General features: G+C 36.4%; 1 protein-coding gene across 3 annotated transcripts in view; it reads right to left on the minus strand.

Annotated features, from left to right (window-relative positions):
• The window catches only part of LOC120515258 (collagen alpha-1(XI) chain-like), a 286,385-nt gene that overhangs the window by 14,237 nt on the left and 251,072 nt on the right, over positions 1-21,076 (minus strand). For all 3 annotated transcript variants that reach the window (XM_039736095.1, XM_039736093.1, XM_039736094.1), the window contains 9 exons: positions 17,249-17,302; positions 15,690-15,797; positions 11,173-11,226; positions 7,792-7,845; positions 4,241-4,348; positions 2,410-2,463; positions 2,285-2,320; positions 2,121-2,174; positions 1,771-2,020 (listed from right to left, as the gene is read on the minus strand). In XM_039736095.1, the coding sequence (XP_039592029.1) occupies positions 1,771-2,020; positions 2,121-2,174; positions 2,285-2,320; positions 2,410-2,463; positions 4,241-4,348; positions 7,792-7,845; positions 11,173-11,226; positions 15,690-15,797; positions 17,249-17,302 (772 nt within the window). The remainder of the gene's footprint in view (positions 1-1,770; positions 2,021-2,120; positions 2,175-2,284; positions 2,321-2,409; positions 2,464-4,240; positions 4,349-7,791; positions 7,846-11,172; positions 11,227-15,689; positions 15,798-17,248; positions 17,303-21,076) is intronic.

A 21,076-nucleotide genomic window follows, 5' to 3' on the forward strand; every position in this document is an offset into this window, starting at 1 on the left:
GCTACAACAAAATGAAGCAGGTCTAGAAAATTGATTGATGGAAAGATGCATTCAAAGTTTAGGATGATTTATTGTAGGAGATAAAGAGCTGAACATAAAAATAAAATTGATTAAGATCCAACTCCTGCTCTCCAAAATGATTTTGGATAATAATAAGTCAGGGGTGGCGAACTCCTGGCCTGGAGTGCCGCAGTGGCTACAGGTTTTCATTCTAACCCTTTTCCTAATCAGTGACCAGTTTTCACTGCTAATTAACTTTTTCCCAATCAATTTAATAGCCCTGTTAGAAGAGTTCAGCCCTCTGAATTGATTTCTTTCTTCATTAAATGACAGCCAAGCAGGAATGAGATGTGAAACGAGTTAACAGATGACCAGCTAAACTGGGGCTTCAAACTCTAACCAATTTCACTCCAATCACTTTCTTATCAGAAGTCTTGCTGTTAATTAAACCCGCTATTTAATTCCATGGCTTGTTGCTGCTCTCATTATGCCACAGCACACATTTTAAAAACTGGGAGGCAGATCTGAAAAGTTGGGTCATGACAACAGCATGGGTCTGGATACACAAAAGTGTGGGATTTACAAAAGTCACTGACTGGATGGGAGTGTTTCCCCTGTGAAAGAGTTGTTGCTGAGAGAGATTCCTATTTTATACCCTTTACTGCCAGGATAGGCTATAGGTGCCCATGTCCCTAACATTGTATTGAATGGATTCTGTAAATGGTCGTTTGGTTAAAACACAGTGTTCCTTGATTTACTTAAATCTGCAGTTGATAAAAAATGATCCCACAAATGAGCCACGTTTATGTAAAGTAAGACTGAATAGACAGGGAAAATGTCATTCATGTATGAATAATGGTATCTATGAACAGACAGGTAGAGACGAGTAGCTACTCAGAAAAGCAGACAGTCAAACAGACAGTAATGAAAGGCACTATAGTAGAAAGAAAGAAAGAAATTGCACTATGTGACAAATAAATAATTGGAAAATGGCAATATATAGTCAATATATACAATGACAGATCCAAATCAAAGCTACTATATTTGATAGATAAATTGGAAAGGAACTATATTAGATAGATCAGTTTTAAAGTATATTAAATAAACAGAAAGATAAACTTTGGCTGCAAGGAAAAGTAGAATGTTTTTATATTTATCTCTATATTTTCACACTCCATTTGAAGCAAGTCTCGAATCTTTCAAAAAGTAAAAAAGCTTCATACGTTTACCTATGCTTCTCTGAGTAAGCAAGAAGTTTATGAAGCAGAATAAACCACACTTTTATCACTTCAAAAATAAAAGTAAAGAATCTTCACATATAAATATTCCCTTCACTCCAAAGATATTTTTGGTAGCAAAGCCATATTTTCAGTTTATCTCAAGGTAAACCTATTTACATTGTATGCATTGAAACATTTACTCTGCTTGCTGATGCTTTATTCTACTGGCAATGTGATAAATCTTAATTAGTAAACATGAGGTAAATCGACTGTGTTGGTCTTATCATAATGTTTCAGTGAAATATTTAAATTGAATGTGCTTTGTCTTGCTCTGTGACTGCTAAAGGCATTTAATTAGATGCTAAATATTTGATATATACAACAACACCTAGGAATAGCTTAAAATAATTTACTCTTCAAACCTTGTGAAAAGAACTCATCTCATAATTACCATCTCTCCAGAATACAAATTATTCCTCTCAAATACTACATTCAGATAATACAAATAATACATAAATAAATAAATACATTCAAATAATACACTGCTTACCATCTGGGAAATCTGGATGGCAAAGCTGCAGGTCCTTGCAGGTTCTTGCTGGGTTGTTCTGTGTTCCCATTGGATATTTCATGCGCTCAATGTCTTGCTTGAGGTTGTTAAGTGATCCAAAGATCTCTTCCATTCCATCCGAATAATCCAGGACATTTCCAGCTTCATCAGCCTGGGTGTCTTCAGGGGACCGTCTTGTCTTCTTAGGAGACTGAATAGGCAGTGGCTGAATGACTTCACCAGGTGGACCCTACAGCAAAAAAAAAAAAGTATAGGAAAAAACCTTTTTAGTATTCCTTCATAATCTTTTTTTCTAAAATGTTTTATTACATTATCACTCTTGTACTTACTGGAGGTCCAGGAGGACCGGCCACACCTGTGTCACCCTTTTGACCGACAGCACCCTGTGATGATACAAGAGCAAATTCAGTGACTCGACCATATTCTAAATGTGTTACAAAATATCAGTTAACTTGCAGTCTTCTTCTAGCTGAAGTAGGAAATTGTAGCTTACCAATGATCCTTTGGAACCTTTTGGACCTTGGGGACCCTGCACAAAGCAATCAAAAGAAATCAAATTCAATAAAACCATTCAATTTATTTTGAATCTGTGGTTTAGAGAGACATCTGAATACTTACAGGTAGACCGGGTGGACCAGGAGGACCAATTGGACCAGCAGGGCCAGCAATACCCTAAAGAAATAGATACATTTAAAATTTGCATCTTTTTAATGCAACTATCACAATGTCAACAACATAAAAAAGATAACTTTAATACAACTGGTATTATTATTATTATTTATCATGCTTTAACTAAAACATTGTTTTTTAGGTGTGATTAAGTTGTGCATTTAAGAAAAGTCTAACATATCAAATAGTATTGGAATAGGATCATTGTGACCCTAAAATTAAATTCAACAAAGTTAGTAAATGGATGGATGGATATACGGTATAGTAACAGGCTACAATCCTGGAAAGGAAACACTGAAGGGTAGATGATGCACAGTCTGAATATAACATAACACAGGTCAGATTCAGCAGCGATCATACTTCAAAACAGGAATCTGAACTGGTAACTAGAGAATGTTTACAAGAACCAGTAAGGAAAACCAGGAGGTGGCACGACATATTTACTTTCATTCTGCTTCTGAAGTACTTAGTCAATAGGCACTAAAGTGAGAAAGAGGTGATGGGGACAGGCAGAAGACCAGGAAGATTCCAGTAGACTAACTGAGAGTATACGAATGATGGGTAGGTGTTGTGCAGCTTTAATTATAAATTTAGGCTTAGGAAGAAAGGCATAAACAGAATAAAATGTGCAGAGGGAGTTCTGCTGGGGAAGGCTCTAGAACTTTCACAGGGTATTCCTTAATCCAGAAATCTTTCTAATTCTGGAAGTAATGTAAGATTTAAAGGCCTCTCTCCAAGAGCTGCCATTTGAGCTAGAAGTTAAGACTTGGGTTGCAGCAGAAGGTTGTTTGGCTTTGAGAGTATTTAGTGATACCTGAGGTGCTGTGTTTTGGGCTATGGATAAGTGGTCCTGCTACCCCATTTTCCAGGCAAGAACCTAATCCTTAGAGCCAGGCCCAGTGAGGCTTGATTGGTTCTGTTAATTTAATATGTTTGCTTCCACTTTCTGATTTTCACACAGTGCATTGTTTATATAAAAACATCTTATTAGACAAAGTTGTGAACTTGTGTGCTGTTTGTTCTTGATTACGGTGACACATAGAGCAGTTCCCATCAGAATATAAAGACATACAAAGGCACAAAAAATCGGTTGCTGGATCCTGACACAATATTGTGTGATGAGCTAAACAAACTGAAAAGAACTCAGAGTTCTGAGAGGAAAAAGGTTTTGGGTATCTGCTAGAGATGTTCCAGGTCAAGCTGTGGGATAAAATTGATAAAATTATACATTCATAGGAATTTGGCCCAGGAGGTCCATTTCAGTAGGAAATGTCATGAGTTGTTGCTGAAAAGAAAATAAGATCTACTCTGTGATAATTTCTTTCCATACAAACAGTAGTCTGGAAAATGAATGACTGTATAAACTAATGGATGTTTATTTTATTTGGTAAGAATGACTTCAGTATATCATATTGATAGAAAACAGTATATAGAAAATCCTTATAATTTAGGTTAAAGCATTTATTTCAGTATGGCCTCTGCTAAATAAAATACCATGTGTGTACATGGGGTGTATAGTCTACCTAAAGAAAAAGATCTCAGGCACATTTGACTTCTGTGGTCTCGGCTGTTTTAGTACTTACTGTCGGGTATCAGATCACATTCTTTCAGTATAATTTGTTATTGGCTTCATTTTCATGATTTTTATATGCTGCATTTCTGAAAATATTAAAATATCATAAGCAGAACTACCACATTCCACCCATCCATACATACATTGATTCATTTTTGCTCTTGGGTTTGTGAAAACAAATGCAAATATATACATTAAATAACTTACAACATCACCCTTTCCACCAGATGAGCCTTGAGGTCCAGGCAAGCCTCGGTCACCCTTCTCTCCTTGTTCACCAGGTGGTCCGATGAGGCCAATAAGACCAGGATGACCCTGGAAAAATAAATCAGAAAAAAAAAAACAATGAAAAAATGTACACGACACAGCACATATAGAGACATCACTATTAGGCCTCTTCTGTTTCTGCAGAGAGATGTTTAATAGCATCACATTTCTTTAATGCTGTAATATTTGAGTGTGAATGTTCATGGTATTGAATAGGAAAACTGTCCTGAGAAGACTCTGATTAGAGACATGAATATGCTATTTGGTGGACATTATATGTAATCACCTTTACAAATAAATGATCGAAGTTCAAAGTTTATTGTCATGTGCACAGTAAGGAAACACATTTCCCTGTACCATGAAATTCTTTCTTTGCTGTCCACACCAAATGACAAAACCAACGTTTATAAAGATAAACTTAAATAATAAGTAGCAGATAGATAATAAGTAACAGAGGCAGCATAAAGTATAAAAACAGAATAGAAGTATAAAGTGTAATGTGCAGGTAGGTGTGTGATGAACAAGTCAAATACAGTTGTGTGAGGTAGATAGGTGAACCATGGTTATAAACTCAAGTCAGTTTTTTAGGAGTCTAGTGGCCTTTGGAAAGAAAGAGTTCTTTAGCCTGGAAGTCCTGCATTTCATACTTCTATACCTCCTGCCTGAGGGTAGAAGTGTGAACAGTTTGTGTTGGGGGTTAGGGTCCCTGAGGATTGATGCTGTTCTCCTGTGGACTCTGCAGTTGTAGATGCTCTGCAGAGAGGGCAGTGGGGTCCTGGTGATCTTCTCAACAGTTTTTACCACTCTCTGCAGGAGAGATGTTTGCTTTGATTGATTTCTGATACAATGGACTTCCAAAATGACCGTTCATTACAGCCATGGGTCTATTGGATGGATTTGGTGCCAATGCCCCTTGTAATCTGTATACTTATAACTTACTGGTGGTCATGGGAATATTAGCATACTTCACCATGGGGCGAGGAATATGTTATTTGTACCAACCCTATTTTATGTTTAGTAACCACAGCATTGTGTAAGGCTAAAACTTTGTCACTAGCATTATTTAATTGTATAGGGTGGTCCAGATCTAATTATACAATTTTCATTACAATATAACTTAAGTTTATTACATAGAGAATTCACAAAAAATTATTTTTGTTGCCGATAGATGGCAGCACCAGCCCTGTATTCCAAAATGGCGGGGAGATGGTTGTCATTCGAACAATGGGTGCAATGTGTTCACCTTTTCATAATTCCCTAATTAGATCTGGACACCCTGTATACTGGAATTAGTAATATGATGAATCATCATCCTATTGGTTTATGTAAATGTTGCTACTACGTGGGTGATGCTATTCTAATTCCTATTATCATAATTATCACTTATTTATTAAGGAATTAGTATTATTAATTTATTGACTTAACATTTTCTATATCCTGTCGTGCAGTAGTCCAACCTTTGATTGTTGGTGTCTCCATAATTTGACATTTCAGGTAACTTATACTAACACTCATCAGTTCTCTGTGAGATGAGATTGATTGCTTAAGTTGTACTGTGATGTGAGATGTTTTATATTTGTACCACAGAATACAACTTCATCAGAAGGAGTGTAAGATATAGTGTTTTAAAAATTTAAATCTCTGCCTTTTTTAAAAACTAAACTTTAGCACAGTTCATCAGAGTACTGTATATTGGGAGTGAACATACCATCTATATCTTCCTTAAGAATTATTTAAGTGCATTTATTAACATAGAAAAGCAAAAATCTGCACTTCTATGCTGTCTGTTGTAGGTGATTAAATGCTTTTAAGCAATTTTCATTTTTAGACTCTGCAGTTTTCTTAGGACTCCTCTACTTGACATGTTGCTAGTAATATAAGAATATGTTATTAATAGGTTTATGTATTATTTTATGTGCTCAGCTTTTTATGATAACTGGCATCCCAAAAAGTTCACATTAGCTGTCTTCCAAAGTGCTTTAAAGAAGCTATGAATGGTGCAATTACTTTTTCATTTCTATATTTTGACAGTACTAAAGTAATCATCACTTGTCAATAATTGGGGAAAATATTCCAGAGACTAAATATGAAACTATAGCTAATGTTTAAGTTTAAGGCACCAGCAAAACAGTGTATAGAAACTTGTTTTAGGGCCTTCCATTAATCAGATCTCATCTTTAAGGCAGCTTATGTGGTCTTAGTGCAGCAGTGTGTGAAATGAAAACAGAGCAGGTTGTGGGCACAAGACTGATAGCAAAGAGCAGAAGAAGAAAAAAAAGCAGCTTTAAATGCCAGACTGAGAAATGTAGCCTTAACCTAAAGAGAGCCAGCATTTTTATGGTAAATCTTCAGCTTCAGCTCGTAGGGCTGTTTCAGTTTTGGAAAGGCAACAGAGTGTGGAAGAGCTAGTTGCTACTGAAGTGCATTACTGTAAAAATACACCCTTGGCAGACTATTTTTCATCATTATAAAGCGAAAAACAAGAATAAGTTCAGATGTCTTTTTTTCCTGTTAATGTCTATATCAACATACAGAATGTATACTCTCCCCAGAAACATAAAAGAAGGAAATAATAATATATGTTTAAACAATAATGGCTGCAATGAAATTTTTATGTTAATGCTGAAGAAAGCTGAAAGTAAAGCTGGTATAAATGAAGTGTACAATTCCTATATCCAAATCTGTTACCTAGAAATCATTCAAGCATTATTAGTACTTGTAAAGAAAGTGTTCTTAGTCTTTGAAGAAAACCACATAAGATATTGAAGAAGAAGCTGCAAACACATACTGTCTGGCTCAGAGGCCCTCTTCTTACAGATAATGCTAACAGGAGAGCTCCTAGTCTTGGCTGTACAAATACCACCTGTGAACGCTGCGAGCAGAACTTTCGTGGTGATGTTAGCACCTTTGCCATGCAAAACCACTACTACACACCACTCTACAAAATTGTTCACGTACTATATAATATTAGTAAAATTAAACACAACTTAGGAACAGATAAATTGAACAATTAATAATAACATTGGGTATTATAAAAGATATTTTATATTTCACAGTATTGTGTGAGTGCCATATTATGTATTTTTTTATTTTCTCTGTACAAGTTTTGGTTATAAAAACAGACCAATGTTGTATTTAAGCAAATGATCAGAGCATGGAATTTTTTAATTAAGAGAGATAGTTACATAGGCCGTAACACAAAATGCTGCACAAAATTAGTCTTGCTTGATGTCCACTCTTAAAGGTTAATAGTTTTTATTTTTATAGAAGTAGCTATTTTTGTCAAAACTACTTATATAGGAATGTACAGAAGTAATTTTTTAAAAAATAGAAAAAAATTATATGTTTTGTTGAGTTGTATGAGTCAAGCATCATTAGTGATATTGGAATAGTAAAGGAAAGCTCTGCTCCTTATAACACATATATTATGGTAATTTGTTAAGTACATAGGGTCACAAAGAGAGTTTGTAAATATTCTAAAACAAAATTACCTTTTCACCTTTAGCTCCAGGGTCACCTTTCAAACCAGGCAGGCCAGGTGGGCCCTAAATCAACAAGAAAAATTAATGAAAAAGATAATCATAACATGGGAAAAACAGCACAATTGAAATGATTTCTGTTTTTACTTATGATATCACTACTGACCTGACAATAATCTGTAGGTCAACTATATTCCTATTCAGTGAGCACAAGTACAACATAAGACCTGAAGTGCTTAAAGGGGGTCAGGTTTAATTTTTTTAACAGTGTGTACTCTGCAATACATCTCTGACACTTTTAGCATTCCAATAAGAGTCAAATGCAGTGTACAGCTTGTCCCAGGATAGTGTTATTTAAAAGAAAGTTGGCTTATTGTTTGAAAAGCTTTGTGGGTCTAACCAGAGAACTGAACACATAGTCTACTGCAGCAGCTCCATTGTGCTTTTGGACGTCCGTATGGACAAAATCCTATTAAACTGGTGCTCAGGCTAAACAACTTTAATTTAGACAATAAAATACAAAAAATAAAAAATGGGAGCAATAAGGAAAGACGGAGGATAAAAGAGGGAATGATGGAAGCGGCAGGTAGTGTAAGCCAGCAGGCAGAAGTTGGAGGCAGGCATCCAGGAGTAAGAGCCCAAGGAAAGCATAGGATGGATGCACAAGGGGCCTGAAGAGGGTCGACTTCGCTGTAATGTACATTTATGGGGAGCTGGAGTGACCCGATCCTAATAGAGGGTTCCCACGTAAGTCTGGGTAGAGGCATCAGGATATAAATGGAGCAATTGGGATCCCTGCTGGGTGTCTGGCAGGGACCCGAGACTGTTTCAGATGGGTGGTCATGCCTGTCAGTGGGACAACTCCACAGGCTGTTGGATCCGCAGAGGGTAAGGAGACTTCAATTTTAAGAAGGAGGCACCAGGGCTGGCTTATGCATTTTAAAGAGTTTTTACCTGCCATGGTTTTTGGCTTCGTTTATCTAAACATATTCATTCGGTATATTTTATCCTCCTGGGATTTGTTCCAGTTTTATTTCGATTTATTTTATTGGATTATTTATTTATTTAAGAAGATTTTTAAATGGCACTATTTTGAATGATGTTTTTTCATTTGGAATTTAATAAAAATACTGCTATTTTTTAACCTAACCCTTGCTAATTAGGTGTGTCCTCATTTGCGTGGCTCATCTCGGTTATGACTATCGTCATTTTGGATTCAAGAAGCTCCCTAGAATTTACGAGGAAGTGTGGAGCCAACCTGCATCATCAAATACACAAAGGCTAGTGCTTAAATCACGAGAAGCCTGCTTATCAATAAACATACAGTACACTGAATTAAAATTTCCCATGACAGCTCAAAATGTTGGAAATAAACATGTATTTAGTCCTGATGGGATAATCTGCCTCACCATCATCAAGTGTTATTTCATGACTCTCTCTGTAGCATGCACTAGAGGTCTTTTGTTAGAAAGCCTGCAAGACCAAGTCAGCTTAGAAAGAATTCACACCAGGTGTGGTCATATTGGTAGTATGGGTGATGACAGCTGCTAATGTGCCTCTAAAGCCTGTGTTTTAAAAAAAAAAGCACGGACAGCACTCTAGTGCCAATTTTCCCTCAGATGTTGTGCTGCACCAACAGGGCAATCAGGGTGACTAAGCATGTCTATCATCACTCCATCTTTCTAGTATTTCCAGGTTGACAGTTTTATTCCATGTGATAACAGTCCATTTCACAATATGGGGCACACAACTGGGTGGCAGCTTTAGATCTGTATTGTCTGTTATGCAGAGGCCAGAATGGGCTACTCAGTAACACCCTTTTCAGGTGCTCATCTGTGACACAAGATTCTCTTTCATTATAAGCTTTAATTTCCTTTCCTATTTATTTATGCAGCGTCATGTCCTTCAACTGGTAGACTAAGTGCATAATGACATATATATCACACACAGAACCAAACCATGCAGTTTGGTGAGCTTTGTGACACCCACTTTCTAATACTGTTTTCCTTTAGAATTTTGTTTTTGTTTCTTCTCTCAGACCTGGGTTAAATATGCATCTCCATGACACTGTGCTTTATTACTGGGATGTTAAAACATTTTTTTACCATCCTTTTCTGCTTAAAGGCTGCATATTTAGGCAAACACTCACAAATTTCTCCCAATAGAAAAATAACAGTATGTCCTCCTTATAACTGTGAACCTTATAAAAAATGTATTTTTCTGCCTCTGTTTACAGTGCACTTCCTCAATGGGACCCGTCAACTTTCTAGTCACATGCATTTCTGTCTTTTGGATTAGATTTGTTGATCATCCACTGAAAGCTGTATTTCTCCTGGGAAATATGAAAGGCTGAGCAGCCAAAAATAAAAGATTGATTTCCGGTATATAACAATTTTCCCTGATCTGTCTCTTTAATAGATCAGAATATGTGTATACACTGTATACAGACAGACAACCACAAGGACTTATTTCTATAGAAATTTAAACCTGCGTATCTGGCTTTAGAGCACAGAGGCTTATTAAGCTTCTTCGGAGTTTTAACATTTCATTAGCAGAATAAACCCTTATTGTTGCTGTCTTTTCCCTTTATTTTTCTTGTCTTCTGTACTTCTTATTCTGTTTGTTGATCATAAAATGTCAAGGAGCATAAATTCAACTGATGTCAGGCTTAGCTTAAGGTATTGACTGCATAAAGGTATACTTAGAAAATGTTGTTTCTTTATATATGAATGATTTAGAAAAACAAGGAATAAAAGATTTTAAAGAAAAAGAAAAACTGAAACATTCTGAAGCATTTCTGTTGGTGGAAAAAAGATGTAAATCAGATGTCACAATTAATGATTAATTCTCATGACCGATAAACCGTGTATTAAAGTCATCTAAAGATCTCTTCATGAGTACCAGTCATTTGCCTTCTAATCCTTCTTGAAAGTATATTAGTATAATAATTTTATTGTTCTGGTTATTTGTCTTAAGTTTCATTTTTTAGTGATGTTGTAATCAGTTTCCAATTTGACAGCATCCAGTCGCCCCACTCCAACATGTTCGTAAATAAAATCCTATTCTAGATCACTGTTCATCACTGTATATCCTCTGAAGAGGCACAGGTAAGTTTTATTAAAGTGCCATTTTTCTATGTAATAGATTTACCAGTAAAGTTCCTCATCTTACTGTTTTACTGGGCTTCAAACTGGCTATGGTTTTTGAAATTGGTCTGCTGTCAAACATTTAGGGAATATGTGCGATTCTTGTTAATGATGACACTATATTTGTAGAATAAGTTGACAGATACTGGTTTCTACTTTAAAACATTCAAATTAACCTGTTGTTAAAATTAGATTAAACTAGATTAAAATTAGTTATTCATACAAAAAAAGAAAATATAAAACATACAATTGGTCCGGGAGGGCCATCCTGTCCAGGGGATCCGGGAAGTCCTTGTTCACCCTTTGAGGAATTCATATAAAACACATTAGGATAGCATTTATATAGTACATTCATATATTTCAAATAAAATGAGTTATCTTAAGGCAATACAATGCTTGTGTTCAAAAAGATATGAGGCTAATTAAAGAGTCATACAAAGGAATGATTTGCTTCCATAATGTGTGGAACAAATATACTATGTCATAAGGCACATTTAACACATTCTTGTTAAAAGCTCAAGGTAATCATGATGGAATGCCCAGCTAGCGCTGGAGAAAGTCCCACAAAAAATTAACAAAAAAACATCAACAAGAGAGTGTGCACCAGTGTGGCAGTAAAAGAGCATTTCATCCCTGTGATGGAAGGTGTGGGTCTGTACAAAGTAGCAACACCTGACAGGTTACCCTGGAAGTGAAATCTTGATAGACACCAGCATGAGAGCTACACAGCATAATATCCTAGGAAGAGCCAGAGGATGTGTCCCTAATCTGTTAGCAAGTTGGAGATTTAGCAGATATCATGAGTCCCTGACCCCCTAATCATTGAGAAAGAGAGGTAAAAGGCATAGTAGATATAGAAAAATTCCAGAGAGGAGCGACTATAGGGTACGAGTTATGAGGAAAGATTAAAAATGAGGAAAGATTAAAAGTGTTGAACCTTTTCAGTTTAAGAAAACAAAGATTTTTGAGAGGGGGAAAGGTTTGAAGTGTTTAAAAATATGAAAGGAATTGGTAAATTGTATCAAGACTGTTACTTTAAAATAAACATGGGGACATTGACGGTAAGCTATTAAGGATACATTTTGCACAAATGTTAGGAAATGTTTCTTCACATGGAGATCCACAGACACATGGAATAAGATTCCAAGTAGTGTCGTAGACAGTGGAGCTTTAGGGACATTTAAAATTTGACTTTATGTTATTTTGGAGGAATTAGTTGGACAGGATTGGTGAGCTATGTTTGTTAGCAGAATGGCCTATTCCCATCAAAAAAATTCTGTCATTCTAATGCTCTAACTGAGCCCTGAAAAGACAGATGGAAATAAGGCTAGGAATATGTTGGTCACTGCGGTGGGTTGGTGCCCAGCCTGGGGTTTGTTTCCTGCCTTGCTCCCTGTGTTGGCTAGGATTGGCTCCAGAAGACCCCCGTGACCCTATAGTTAGGATATAGTGGGTTGGATAATGGATGGATGGATATGTTGGTCATTTTTGGGTAGGTCCAGGAAAGACTGGCTAAAATACCAACTCTCTTTCACCCAGCTTCTAGTGGCAGAATGTATCCCATAATTTCAGGAGTAGAACCATACTTTTAAATTAAGGCAACATTAGAGCTTTGGAGACTCAACCACTTTAAAGACAAAGGCCTGTTAGAGAAACCTGAATCTGAGTGTGCCTCTGGAAAAGAAGAGCTACTCTTAATTCAAGGGACGAGTTTGACACTCCTCAGCAAAAAGGTTTAAAGCCATAGGCGAGCAGCTCAATGAGTCCAGAGATGGGAGGAGCTTTGGAAGTGAATGGTCATGGCCAGTATGAACAGGACAGGGTCGTGACAGAGAGAGATTTGACGAAAAATGTTTGATGTAGGCAGGTAGGCCTGTCTCCCTATTTGGTAGGTAGAGTAACAACCTGGATGGTTGAAAGAGACAGAAGGGACCCTTTCCTCTCTTTAATTCTTTATTGTTTGGAATAAACCTTTCCTCTCTTTAATTCTTTATTGTTTGGAATAAATTTATGACTAAATATATACTCAGAATCCTTTAGGTAATTACATGTGTAGAGACACAATAAGATGGTGGGGACATATAACAAAATGGAATGAGACAAATGAGTGTTTTTGCCAAAGCTAGTTGAAGTAGGTGAAATGTCTAAATGAAAGTATCAAGAGGCAAATGAAACAACTTACTGGCACATTAGGAAAAGAGTCCAAGTTAAAAATATAGTGACAAAAAAGAAAATGTGAAAATTGAAAGGAAATGAGTAAGAGCAAGGCATAGTGTCGGAATGTTAGGATGAGAAATAACCAGGTCATCTTACAGAAGATGCAAGGAAGCATCAAACAACAGAGGAAAATGAAGGGTAATGTAGGTGCTGCTTTTTACAAAATACAGTGTACATCATCTTCTGAGGGATAACTAAATATGAACCAAGTGCTGTGAACAAGATTGATACTTCACCAAATTCCTGGTCTGATTGATATTATAATAATACTCTACCTTTGATGTGTTTTATATTGTAATACATTTGTGAATGTAAAAAAAAAAAGTGGAAGCAAAGTTTGGATCAGAGCTGTCCTTTGAAATAAACTGGAAAAAGGCAATTGAGAAATGTCATCTTCAGAAGCAGAAACTGGCATCAAAGCCACAGAGTATTTAAGTACAGTACCTGCCTTATACATTATACAGTGTACAGTATACCCTGCTCACTAGAGAAGCAAATGGAGATGACAGTGCAGATTTAACAGGCAATATTAAACCTGAACAAAAATGATTTGAAGTGTTTAGGGTTCTATAGGGAGCTGGAATGGCTATGGATTGCCACAAGGACACATGAGAAAGAAGTTCTAAGGTTTCAACTGTTTCAGCCATTTCTAAAACAGCTTTTGGAACTTAGCTGCCTAGCTTAGTTCATGGCAGTCAGCAGGTATTCTTTCTTTTTTATTTTAAGCCTAATTTATGCCTTTAAATGACCTAACAATTTAACTTGGCACACTGTTTCCTTTTTACCAACTTTTTAACTTGAAACCTTGAATTGTGGTACATTTTGAGTTTTGTAATGCATTTTGAAAATCTGACGTCTCTTCTAGAATTGTGGTTCACAGATTAAATGTTCCGTCTCTTTTTGAGCTTGTCATGTCTTGTCAGACGAAACAATTTTTAAAATAGGGCTTCTCAATTACAACACAAAGACATAGCTGTAATTAATAAATCACACAGCACACACCATCGTTGTTTGTCATTAATTACTAAAAAAAAAAATAATAGCATAATACTAATGAGTTTGCCCCAGAGGGATAAGGCCCTTGTGGATTAGTTTGTCACATCATTAACACCCGGCTTTGCTAAGATTCACACCAAAAGTTAATTGTGAAAACAAACCGTCAACCTAAGCAAATAGTTCAGTTACAATTTATAAAGAGGTTGATTGTAATTAAAACCTGCAGCAGAAAAACTCTGCTTTAGAAGGAATTGGGGTATCCGGTTGCCTTAAATATGAATTATCTAAGGTGTGAAGACATTTTCTTTTAGTTCATAGAGGCCAGTGTATTATTCTGTGCTGCAGTCTGATACCACCTTAAGAGATGCCATATTTCTGAATAAACTGATCAGGAGAGGAAGATGTATTAGGGGGCTGACCCTGGACCAAGTTGGTGGGGGGGTGAAAAAGAGGATGGTTCCAAAATTAGAAACAATCTTGACTAGCCATCATCTCAATTGTACATTGCTTTAGAGTATCTTTACCTGCCAGCTCCATTTTGGTGTGCTGAGACCCACTACTTGGGTTCTCTTTTGCCTGCAGCCATCAGACTATATAGCACTTTGTTCTGTCATGCCATTTGTTTACTGTAGCTGGTTATAATGGGCACATAAGTATAAGGTTAATAATTCTTTAGAGACTCTTTACATTAAATATACACTGAATATATTGTCCATATAGGTCTGGGTCTTGCACTTGTGGGTGGTGCATTTACACTTCGTTATTTACTTTTTTTTGCACCATGTCTATGTGCATTTCATGTTCTGTATTCTTGATGAAGTAAATGAAATTAACCCTTGGATCAATACAGCAAATTCTATCCATCGATCAATCTATTGATCGATCGATCGATCGCTTGGGTATGCAGGAAGCAGCACACCTTGGGAGTCAATGGGGTAAATGATCACTGTCAAGGTGTTGGTCAAGACAAGACTTGATAGAAAAGTCTGCCAGAGGGAATGGGAGCAAATAAAAGGGTATTATTAGCAAATATTCACACCTCCCTGTTTGTTAGGAACTTGTAGTGGTGTATGGACAATTTTGTAGTTACATTGGAGAACTATCAATGGTCTCATTTGAACAAACTGCTAGAGTAGAGTAAAATCCAGGTTAAGAAAAGTGATGAAAGGGACAGAGTGTGACTGTTTAGATTGTCATTGAAGTCCAAATAGGAGTCACCTCAGAAAACATCATACAGTTCCATTCAACTGAACAAACAAATCAAGTGAGACAAGAATTGTTACAAACAATGAGCCGCCACTTGGTTTGTTTTTATGGTTGGAAGGCTACAACCTATTGAGCAAAGTGTATTGCACCATAATATAAATAGCTAAGTAGAGCTACTATATATTCACCAACCAACATTTACCACAATCCTACTAAAATACACAAGAAACATCATTTAGCCTAGAATTCAATGTTTGCAAGTTTTCTATTCTAAAGTAGATTAAATTTGCTAGAGGCCAGTAAGAGTATGCAAAGGAGTCCTGAATGTTGAAAGCATATACTCACAACTGGGCCAGGGATGCCACGAAGACCTTCAGGTCCAGGTTTGCCTGGGGGACCTTGAGGACCAACTGGTCCGGTTTTTCCTGGTGGTCCTTCAGCACCAGCTTCACCCTGTATTAAAAAAAAATGCAAATCTTAATAAGAACTGGGAATGTAGCAAGAAATTAACTCTTTCTAGTAAAATGTGTATATGTATGCGTAAACAATTCATTTATTTAAATGTGAAGTTTAAAAGGCATTCAATTCCATTCTATTATACAATTCTGTTAGAGAGTTACAGAAAATGGCATTTAGAAACACCAAATAGTGATGTCATTGGTGAAACAGAGTAGCATGTCTAGAATAGGGAGTTAAGTCTACTTATTTTACTTGAAATGTAGTCGTCCGTGTAATGGGATGTTGACAACAATGAAAAATAATGTTGGGTGGTCCCTAAATGAATTAAGAGGTCTGCCTGATGACAGTACAACCTGCAGAGACAAGTCTCCTGGGAAAGTAGAGGTTTGTTTTACTTTTAATGGGATTGTGTTTATTCAGTTTAGTTATCCCTTCCCTTTTGCCCACAGTGAACATATGGTGCCCTGTTTTGATGGTGTCACAGGAGGCAGCTTTCTGTCACTGTTACAGTCCTCGTGTGTGATATTTCTGTTGCATATCACTTACTAAATAAGGTCATCTGAACAATGAAGCAGTCAAGATTGCAAAGACAAACAATCAAATTTTAAATGATGTACTTCTCATTACATAAAGAAATAAGCTTCTTGTGTTGCTGGTAGTAAAGTAAATAGGCATAGCAGGTCTTGGAGTGGGCAGTCAAGAATTAAAGCAGTCTCCTATAACTTATACATTCATATTTGCAAGGCCAATGGGCCACCACTTGCTCCGGGGCTGAATATGAAGAAAGATGCAATAAATGACAAGACATTCTCTCAAAGCTCAATCAATCAAGAATTCCATAATTCAAAAAGGCTATTTATACACTGCCTTTAGTAATCAAAGCTGACTTAAAGCTAAGGGTCTAAAGTGTTTTCACTGTGACCCAGAAAATGTAAAATTGGAAAAAAAGCAATCATTGAAATCCAAGAGAACTGAAGACATAAATTTAGGAAACATTATTTTGTGACTGTTTGACAGAAACATATGACCTACATTGAGATGTGCGTGTGCGCGTGGGTATACTGTATATTATATCAAATAGGGTCCTATAGTGTAATATATTAAATTACATATAAATTAAGAGTATATATCATTTTTCAGCATATTATATATATATATTATATATATATATATATATATATATATATATATATATATATATATATATATATATATATACACACTGCTTTTTTTGTTTTTGTTCTCTTTTCTTTTTAGATATGCAAAGCTGTTTTCCAAAGTGACATCAATTATAGAGGACCTTTATTATGGTCTGGTCATATCCTAATTAGTGCTGTCACACTTTAAAAACAAAGTAATGGATAATTAAGCAACTATGTCATTTGGTAATATGTGTTCTGAAATTCAGATTTTTCCATCAAAAATGATATTTGCTGTTGGCTCACCTTGGCTCCCTTTTCACCTTGCCTTCCTTCAGCCCCTGCTGCTCCGGGAGGACCCTGTAAAACAGAAACAGACATGTATAAATATAGTCTTTAGGACTACTCCAAGTAATTGAGTTCTAGTGTCATGGATCCAAGGTCATGCTTTGTGTTCATCTACTTAAAATGCAAATGCCACCCCTAGTGGCATAATTCTATGCTGTCTGATTAGATAACATTGGATGGGATTGTGCCTTTGGTTTTCAGTCATTCAGGCTTTATTTACCAGATAAAAAAATATCCTCATTAAAAAGTAAAACTTCTGAAATGAAACTCCGCTGGAAAAACAAGGAAAGTCAGCAGGTTAGGTAAGCGATGATAGCTAACAACCTTCTCTTTTGTTCCATAAAATTCAGAATGCAAAATGTAAAGTCTATTTAACCTATTTTTAATTAAATATTTTTGGCACAATAGCAATAAATTAAAAAAAAACTTTATACCTGTTTTTTTTTTCATGAAACGCTATTCTAAAATGCTTTACATACATACAGCAATGCAATTATTTTCATATTCAGTGAAGAGGTGCTAGAGCCTACGAGTTTTTAGTTGAAAGCACTGGTTGAAATGTCACCGCTCATTTAATAAAGGACCAATTGAAGACATTGCCAACTACTTCTAAATCCTAAAAACTACTGCTGTAGCTCCTCTCACGCTTTTGCATCTGTGGGTCACTCTAATGGCTCATCTGAGGTATGTACTACCACCCCGGGTCTACAGCGGGTGCTGACGCTGACCTACTCTTCTTTTGTTCCCTCTGCAGCACAAAGAAGACACCCGGTGGTGGCAATGGACCCCGCCCCTTCTAGTCCCCCGCCTATAAATCCCGCAGCTGCTAGAAGGAGGCAGTCACTTTTGAAATGAAAGCACAGCAGGTTGGAGCTCCCTTCCAATATTAACCACGCCTGACGGGTTTCTTGCTTTTGAACAACTTTCTTGTATTGGTGTGCATAACACCTTGATTTTGTTATTTTTGCTTTTGTTTTGCACTGGAATTAAACAGTGTGAGAGTGGTGCTTGGTTGGCACCGACCCAGGACAGACTGACACCAGAGGCACTGGGAAAATAAGAAAAAGATTTATTTTCTTCACCTGTGGGGCACATCTTCCCCGTGAACCCAACAGGCACAACACGGTCCAAAACACAAATAAAGCACCTAAATCACCACACTCTTCTTCTCCACTCCTCTCAGGGCAGCTTTGTCCACCTCCTCCCAACTCTGGCACCCTGAGAAGTGGCTGCAGGCTCCTCTTATAGCCCAAGCGGAAGTGCTGCAGGTGCTCGTTGACCTACTTCTGGCTGCACTTCCGAGTGGGCTATAAGAACCCAGATGGGCTTGTCAAGCTGTGTAGCTCTATGCAGCTCCCTCTGGCGTAGGCCACGGAGCCCAACCAAGATGAGTTCCAGTGTTCTATGAAAGTGGCCCCGATGCAACCCAGGAGTGCTGCCAATAAAAGTTCTGAGGGATGTAGTGACAAAGGGGCATCCCGGCCATTTGCCACAACAGGAATGACCAGGGTGGCTCCCCAACATTTTTCCGAGGTACCTTATAGTTCCTTCCTCAACCATACCACTAAATCAGCAGCTGATATTTACTAAACCCACAATTAGTAGAATGTTTGATATGTATAAATGATTCTTTTGTTATATCTTTCCAGTAAAGTAAAAACTTCAGATAAGGAAATGAGGGCAGTTTTGAAAAAATATATTTTTGTTCATTTCATGAGAAAATACATTAAATTGCCCAATGCAAAAAAAAGGGGTGGGGGGGTGGGGAGTAGTGCGTAGTATATCTTGGAATTTATTATAGTGGTACATAACACTTTCCAACAGTTCTAATGAGTTGAAGTTTCACTTGAGATGAATGATAAGTAAATGAAGTCAGGTTGCATTCAAGAAGAGTATTCATACTTTTAGTCAGAAACAGGGCGATATATTACTATAAAGCAGGAAGCTTTAAAACATATTTTTCAAATTGAGAGTTTATTGAACTCTGTTGGCTCTTTAAAGGTGTTCCTTGTCAAAACTACAATTTACAATCTTAGCAAAAATGATATTTCAAGCTTTCAATAGTAAGGCTTCAAACTAGAGAAAAAGGAAAAGGGTAGAATGGATTGTTTAGATTTAATGTAGAAATCTGTGTAGGGAAAGAAAATTGATCTCTTTTTAATTTTGTCAATGTTTCACTTAAATTATGAATTGGTTAAAAAAAGTAAATACATCAATATCAATGACTACACTTTCATTATCAAAAATGTATGAAAAATACTAAGTGATTATGAGAGCTCATCTTAGTACGTTTAGGGGAGTGATTTGGGAAGGCATAATTTATTTATGGCATTTATGTAAAATAATGTATGAGATTTCAAAGAGAGGGTTCAAGAACAATAAAGGAATGCTAAATCTTACAGTACAGTACTTAGGCTTATGGTGGCTAAACCTTCAATCAAATGTATACATTCAGATATCACAACTTGTTTGAGATAATTATAGCGTCAGTCTTTATAATTTCTTGTAGTGTTTTGTTTTAACAAAATCAAATAAATGTAACACTGAAAACAATTCAACATAGTTCATCAAATCTGAAAATGTCTTATTTATATAACCAGTTAATATGGTGAGCTATGGAAGAGTACTTGCTGTTATGAGGAAACAGCAGGGAGGCAATGAAGGTTACGAACAAGTCTAACATGAGACGCGTTAATTCTGTGCCTTTCACAGTGATGTAAAATGACAATGTTGACTTTAAAATGAGTTTGAGCAAAGGCTTGTTTTATAATGAACTTTTTCTTAGTTAACAACCCATTTAAACTCAACGCAATAAGCTTCTGATGTTCTGTGGCACTCAAAAACTTCACTGGTTAAATTTGTTAAACAGCATAAGGAATATGTTCTTCTACCACAGTAGCGATTAATATTATAACACAGACATAAACTTGAATGAACTCTGAACCATTTATATACCTGCTGGAGTCTGAGCAGTGTGCTCTTAATGCTAAAATAATGTGAGAATTTGTGGGATTTAATGTAAGATGAAATGTGTGAAAAAATTTGGTCAAAACTGATGAGAAAAAAAAATTCTTCTGATGCTGTCAGACAGCACAGCCAAACAAAAAGCTTTCTCTCTTGTTTTGAAAGATTAAAAGCAATAACTCTGGTAAAATATGCTGTATGATCTCCATATAGTAAACACTACCATATGTCATGTCTGGCTTTTAGATTAGATTGACATGTTCATTTGAATCACTTTCAATGTAACTCTTCTTCAAAATCTAAAGTTATTACTTATATGAAACATTGGCTTAAACACCAGGAACAAAGGGCTATGGTGCAAACAACATTATGAGATTGACAGTGGTGTTCCTCAGAGGTCAGTGCTAGGCCTGATGCTCTTTTCAATTTAAATATGATATATGATTTGGATAGAACAAAAGTAAAAAGCTGGCTAAATGCAGATGAGGTCAAGTTAGGTGCAATGGCCGATTATCTAGAATTGCCCGATTCATTACTGATAGACCAAGAAAAATACAGTCTTGGGCAGATTTGATAGATGAAATTTAATCGAAGAAAATGTAAAGAATAAGATATAAGAAGTAAAAATAGGAGGTTTGAAACTTCACAGCACAACCTATGAGAAGGAGCTACTGTAGGGGTCATGATGAACTTGTCTCTAACAACATGTAGACCATGTACACAGGCAATTTAGAATGCTGAGAGGATGCTTGATTAAATAGCACGATGTGTAGAGTTCATTTATTCATTCATTTTCCACTGCTTTTTTGAAACCCAGTTGTG

Source organism: Polypterus senegalus, chromosome 14, assembly GCF_016835505.1.
Source record: "Polypterus senegalus isolate Bchr_013 chromosome 14, ASM1683550v1, whole genome shotgun sequence".
NCBI lineage: Eukaryota > Metazoa > Chordata > Cladistia > Polypteriformes > Polypteridae > Polypterus > Polypterus senegalus.